Genomic DNA, 6,752 nt, shown 5'->3' on the forward strand with positions numbered 1-6,752 from the left:
AAAAACTTGCCATTACACCAAGTCAGGAGCCTCCTTCACCAATAATGTAGATATCTCACATTATACACAGTTCCTATTCTGTAAAATAAAATAAAACCAAAAAGGAATTCTGAAAGAGAAAGCACTCCTCGTCAGATTCCTTCCATGCCCCGCCTACAATCCCCGTGATCGGTCTGACTAACCGCCTCGGCAGCCGCGAGACCCGAAACGCGGATGAGAGGCGCTCAATTTTTAAAGAGAATCAAGCATACAAGGCATTCTCAACGCGATCACATCTCGCAGCGCGAAGATGTGATCAACTCTTGTTTTTGTGATCAACTCAAGCTTGTTCAACTCCCTCGAGAGGCGAACGCGCTCGTGCAAACGCTGATAAAGCTCAAGTACAGACCTCTGCCTCTAGTAGTCCCGCGAATGCAAACAGTGAGCGCATCCTTCTCTCTCGCGAGGCAGACACATGTGCTTCCATACACAAGGCTTGAAGACAAAGAAGAGGATGACGTTTTCCGCAGGTGCACTTTTATACCCGCACTCGCTTTATTGTTTACGTCATAGGCTGCCGCCTGCCAATGTCAAGGGCATTGTCGTTTTTTAATTCATGCTTCAGACACCGGTCACGCTGAAGGCGTTCCCCTAGCGCCCTCTAGAGGACGCAGCGTGGAGTTCCCCCGCCTGCCAATGTCAAGTTCATTGTCGTTTTTCATTCATGCTTCAGACACCGGTCACGTTGAAGACGTTCCCCTAGCGCCCTCTAGAGGACGCAGCGTAGAGTTCCCTGTGAAAGGGAAACTATTTTCATTCACATATCACATAATTTAAGTCATTATTGAAATTAGACAAAGTTCAGCAATACTAAACAAGTAGAAGTGTATGTTTTAGCCTACCTATTTTCAGTTTCTTTCCCCTGCAAAAATGTTGAGTTCCAGAATAATTTAGATGACAATTTTTAACAGAAAGTGTAACATCTTATGAATTGTTGCTTTAAATAAAGTAGGCCTATAGCTCTTTTAAGATGTATAAGATTCTGCTATAAAATTTCAATTAGGCTACTTGATCACGCCATTATTCTTTTGAGCCATTAATATTAACAGGGGAGAACATCTTTCTGTTCCGACTACGCAATTTTGACTTCAGGGTAAATTGGTGCAGCCTAGTGGTGATCTGTCTCACAAACAGTCTGGTGCGTTTCACGATTTCAGGCTTTTTTTTTCTCCCTCAGATCAGTTCTTGATCACATTAATAGCCTATACATATGGCTGTGAAATCCAGAAATTTCTATCCTGACCATCTAAATCGCTGTAAAATATAATGTTATATTCACAATATGTTGCCACTGCTGAAAATAAATAATCATAGACCCTATAGTACTTATAAACATATGAATAGACCTATATTAACTGTTCTTAGAAAAAGTTTGACTCTCTATTCGACTTTTCTAAGCAAGAGTTGATGCGTATCATCTTCCGACGAATTACTTAATACATTAATTTAATAATGGTTTGCAATGACTATCTGATAAATTAGCTTCTCCAGAGTGTTGCAACAATTAATGAAATTATGGTTTATTTGTTTTAATTAAACAAATATAAAAAGACTTACGTAAACATGTATGCAAATAGCTTGAATAAAAATTAATAGTAAACCTTCAGCAAAACGGCGCTTCAGATCACGAGACATCGATGAATAGCCTATATAATTTTGTATTTTTATGGGATTAAATTCCAAATAAGTAGCCTACTTTCATCCCGTTTTCTTCACATATGAGCGGTTTTATTTATAGATGTACGTGCGTTAAAACAGTAGACTTACTATTGAGTGTATTTTTATGAGTTGAAGAGGCAGTTGCTTCGAGCAGTACGCGCAGTCTTCGCCACAGTCCGCGCTTGCAGTCAGCGTCAGATACGCGCTCAGCAACAGTGTCCACCTGGAGCTTACGGGAACTGTCAGGGTCTTTGGGGGAAAATAAATTACAGATTACATTCAGTATAATGCTTCCTATAAATGTATTCAAATTAGTGCCATGAAAAACAAAACAACAATTAACAATATTTCGCAATTCATATCACTGGAAATACAAAAAAACATTTTGTATTTAAGCAGGTTTACTAACCTTCATGACGGCGCCAGTTACTCCAGTCTGCTTGGTGCATGTAAAATCTCGTCAATACTAAACGTACAAGTGTGCGTTACTCCCTAGAGTGGATTGAGAGAGAGAGAGAGCGAGAGAGAGAGAGAGAGAGAGAGCGAGAGAGCGCGAGAGCGAGCGTGTATAGCGGCATATGGGGATATTGAATCAGTTTACAAAACCAATATAGGCACTGCACAAAAATAAGCACATGTATTTAGTGAAATTCTTACACTAGAAGATATAGTTCCTGACAAAACATAACAATATTATGCGTGAAAAATAACACTTGACTGTGGGAGTTACGCAGTGATGTTTTATGTGTTTTCGACCGTTATAGTGTACAACGGCCTTTACATTATGTAAATGCTGAACTAAATCCTAATGACATTTGCTCTTAAGATTATGCATGCACAATGTGCAGTGTTTCACAACGGACTATTTCTTTTCAATAAAGCACATTTATGTCTGAAAATCAGATTGTTCTTGAACCTACAGGATAAGGTTGTGAAAATATCCGCAATATTCCTGCATTGATTACTAATAAAATTTGTTGGTTTCAATTAAGCTCACAAATAAGCAAACACAATTAGACTCAACTAATAATACAAACAGTTTTATATTATTATTTTATACTTTTCACGTTTCATATCAGAGATTAACCATTCACAGTGTGGAGTTACTGAACCCTTGAATTTATTGACTTGTATACCCTCCTTTTAGCAGCAAATCCTGCACCAAATGTTTCAGTAGGGGAGATATCAAGAGGTCTTTAATGGTCATAAATATTACATACATGTGTTGTTATGTGGTGAAATGTTCCTTAATTCCTAATCTGACAGTGCAACAACAAACAGAAACAACAACGAATTAAGGAAATACACATGCATGATGATGATTATGATGAATGTAAAAGAAAAAGAAAAGAAGAAAACAATTAAAAAAAATATATATATAGATGGACGATAGTAGAGAGATTGCAGTTGATCCGTAATACGTACGGATGAGACCCTACCGTTCGGCGCACACGTGATTCGCAGATTAATTTTCCAATTTACACATACAAGCAAATTTAAACCACAAGAAGAAGAAACGAAAGAGATCTCAATTCGTTACTCACGCGCTATTCTTGCACACAATCAAAGCGCGCACAAGCATAGAGACGTGTTTCAGACAGTGCGGAAATACCGAGTTGCATATACATACACATAAAATTAGCCTATGTCAAAAACCCTTCACGGCATTGTCATTCTCCGTGGTTTAAAATTTTTTTTCTTGCTTATCCGAAAAAATAGTCCGACCTGTGACAAATAAAACACACAATATAATGCTATTATAATACTATATAATATATATATATATATATATATATATATATATATATATATCCCCCCCCCCCAAAAAAAATATACAAAACTGTACAATGTAAACAGAAGCTGTAGTCCTACAGTATAGTGCAAATTCTGCATGTGTCTGTCTGTCAGGTAGAAAATAGAATTTGGTAGAAATAAGAATAAAGTATAAATCTTTTTTTTTTCAAAATATATAAAAACTGTACAATGTATACAGAAGCTGAATTGTACGTATTTAGTGCAATTTCTGTATGTGTCTGTGTATGCAGACTCTCCAATTGTCCTTGTTCAGCAGCCGGATTGCCTGAGGTTACGAACTCCTTCTTAGTCTGTATTTATAATAATTTTTGTCCTGGGTGTTGCCTGTCCAATGCCTGTTCCTGCATGGCTGAGTGTAGATGTTTTTTTAGGAGAGATCGTCTGTGAGATGGTAAAATTCAGGGAGTGACTGTTAATGTGACACCATAGAGGATGTCCAGTTTCTCTAAGTACTTACAAGGCCTGCCACCACTGTGTTGTCAGCAAACTTCATCAGTTTGTTGCAGCTGTTTTTGGCTATGTAGTCGCCATAGTGGGAGTAAAGCTGAGGGTGTCAGATGGAAGGGTTCAGCCCTATGTTTTGGAAATTTTTGATGTGAAGGGACAATGGTGTTAAAGGTGAAGATATAATCCACAAACAGAATCCACACATACTTCCCTTTCCTCTGATTTAAGTGGGAGAGGGCAGTGTAGGGTATGGTTGATGGCATCATTTGTGTACCTCCTGAACCGGTATACAAACTGTAATGGGCCCAGGTTAGGGTGGCCCTTATTTTTGGACTTTTGAAATCTTCTGCTCTCACCCTCCCAGTCAACTCTCCTTAATGAGAAATGGATACATGTCAGGCCCACTGACATGTATAGCGCCGATGGGCTTCAGGTGTCCCAAGTTCAAGTCCCGGCTCACGGACCCTTCCCGATCCCGTCCCCCTCTCTCTCTCCCACTTCGCTTCCTGTCCAAATAATGGCATAAAACGCCAAAAATAAAATCTATGTAAAAAAGTTACATTACAACGCTGCTGATGATAACCAATGATTGAAAAATTGCAATCTGATCTAGATCATGATGACAATCCAACATGTGCTTCAGCCACAGAAACTGGAAACAGATTTTTTTGCTCTCTGATAATCTGTATAACGAACTGCCTTTGTTCTTCAGTCTTTGAGAGGAGTCCGTCAAAAGAGGAGAGAGTCAAAATTTTTTCAGTGAAGAAAAACTTTGCTAATATCACCAATCAGTTCTTGAAGTACCTGTTGATAAAAAGATACATTCTTTGAGCATACCCTAAATTACAACTTATCTGGAAGGAATTTTGCATACATTACTAACATCTAGTGGAGAAACAAATGAGGGGTTGAGAGGTTAACATTTCCAAAAAAACAAACAAACAAAAAAAACAACAACAACAATAAGGGCCACCCTAGCTCAGGTAGATGGGGAAGGAGGAGCAGATCTATGATGCTCTGACCAGTTTTTCAAAGTTATTCATCATTATAGAGTACTACAGAACAATATTCATTCAGGAAGACAAGACGAGGGTGGGGGTTGGGGCTGGCAGTGGCTGAAATCACTGGGGGTAGGGCAGTTATTTCTCATTTGAAATCGAGAGGGACACCTCAGCATAGGTGTGGTATAAATAGACCAATATTGGTGTTTGCAAACAGTGATGACGCTTTTGTGGGCAGAGCCTATCTGGTGGCAGAAAGGGACAGTTTTCAAGTAGCAGTATATGGAATCCATGGAGCAAAATAATTAAAAAAAGGTAAATTTGACTTCATATTTCAAAATTCTGACTTTATTCTTGCAATTCTGAGATTATGTCTCACAAATTCTCAGAATTGACAAACTCACTATTGTTGAGTTAAATCAAGTTATAAATTCAGAATTTGTAAATAAAAATAAAAATAGAATGTCAGAATTGCGAGATAAAATAGGTAAATGTTATGTGAAATGCTATAGGTTTAAATAGTATTTCATGCTGTAACTGTAGAACTAATAAATTATGTCCCCTATGAACTGCATATGTGAATATTATGTAGACCTATTGTTTAAATCAAATTTATGCTTTAAACGTAGAGTCATAGCAGGTTTCATCTATAGTATGTCCTTTTAAACATCTGTGTTTAACTTCAAATGGTGTCTTTGATGACAGTATTCTATAAAAAATTGTTCTTCGGATTTGTATTCCAATTCTGACATCCAAAGGCACAGCAATACATTTTCTCTCTTATTCCACGGATTTTACCCATTTCCCTCCACTTGTTACCAGTGTTTTTCTGCCACCACAATGTGCATGCAGCTGGAAGTGATGTAACTGTGATGTCTACTCCAAATTGGTCTATATGGTTAAATAATACCTTGCCCTAACAGCCACAAGTGGGCCACTTGAGGGCCATCAGCCCTTTACAGAACTCATATAATAACTATACAAGATACTGTTTTGGTTCAGTTCTGACCAAAATGAAAAAAATCTTTTATCATGATGGGCCCCTTTTCTGATCAGGGCCCTTGGAATCATCCTGACCTTCCCGCTGTTACAACGGCCCTGCATCACTCTCTCACACACACACACACACACACACACACACACACACACACACACACACAGAGAGGGAGAGGGAGAGGGAGAGAGAACCTAGTATTAGTAGAATGCTGGTTATTAATTCTTTTCATCTGGATTTGCACTGCTTTTATGTGTCTTTTCAGTGGTAATTATTGACCACTCTTCACCATAGCAGGACTATTGATTTTACTGACATTACTACAGCCAACAACATTCTATTGACACCAACTCACTTAAAAGCTAGATAGGTTTCAATGTAGCACATAAAAACACAAACACAAAAAGATACATGCAGGTACACACAAATTTCAAGATTTTTTTTTTTTACCAGAAGCTAACACACTAAATTACAGCCATGTTCAGCTGTTTATAAAACATTTGCGAATATTTATTATTAGTGTGTAAGGCAAACATAATCAGTATTACATTAAAGGAGGACCCAAAGCTATATCTATGAACCAGAATACAGAGATTGAATGGATTTGAGTAAGTAAACAGTCAACCAGCAGCCACTGAGAAAACTCTTCCAAAAATTTTACATTTTTCATTCCCACCCCAAAACAAGCAAATGCCCTAGCATCCACTCAGAACAGCCTGGCAAAGCTCCTGCAACAACCCACAACACCCTAACATTGTGGGAACTCGCCATACACAAAGGATTGTTGTAATATTCTT

At 38.1% G+C, this 6,752-nt stretch overlaps 1 protein-coding gene across 1 annotated transcript in view; it reads right to left on the reverse strand.

Moving 5' to 3' along the window:
- penkb (proenkephalin b) overlaps positions 1-2,183 on the reverse strand; it is a 21,743-nt gene extending 19,560 nt beyond the window's left edge. The window contains exons 1-2 of the mRNA XM_016499748.1: positions 2,108-2,183; positions 1,807-1,947 (exon numbers count right to left, since the gene is read on the reverse strand). Coding sequence (XP_016355234.1) covers positions 1,807-1,947; positions 2,108-2,113 — 147 coding nt within the window. The 5' untranslated portion in view covers positions 2,114-2,183. The remainder of the gene's footprint in view (positions 1-1,806; positions 1,948-2,107) is intronic.
- Between the last annotated feature and the right edge of the window lie 4,569 nt (positions 2,184-6,752).

This window comes from Sinocyclocheilus anshuiensis, unplaced genomic scaffold (genome assembly GCF_001515605.1).
Source record: "Sinocyclocheilus anshuiensis isolate Anshui unplaced genomic scaffold, SAMN03320099.WGS_v1.1 scaffold126, whole genome shotgun sequence".
Classification (NCBI taxonomy): Eukaryota; Metazoa; Chordata; class Actinopteri; order Cypriniformes; family Cyprinidae; genus Sinocyclocheilus; species Sinocyclocheilus anshuiensis.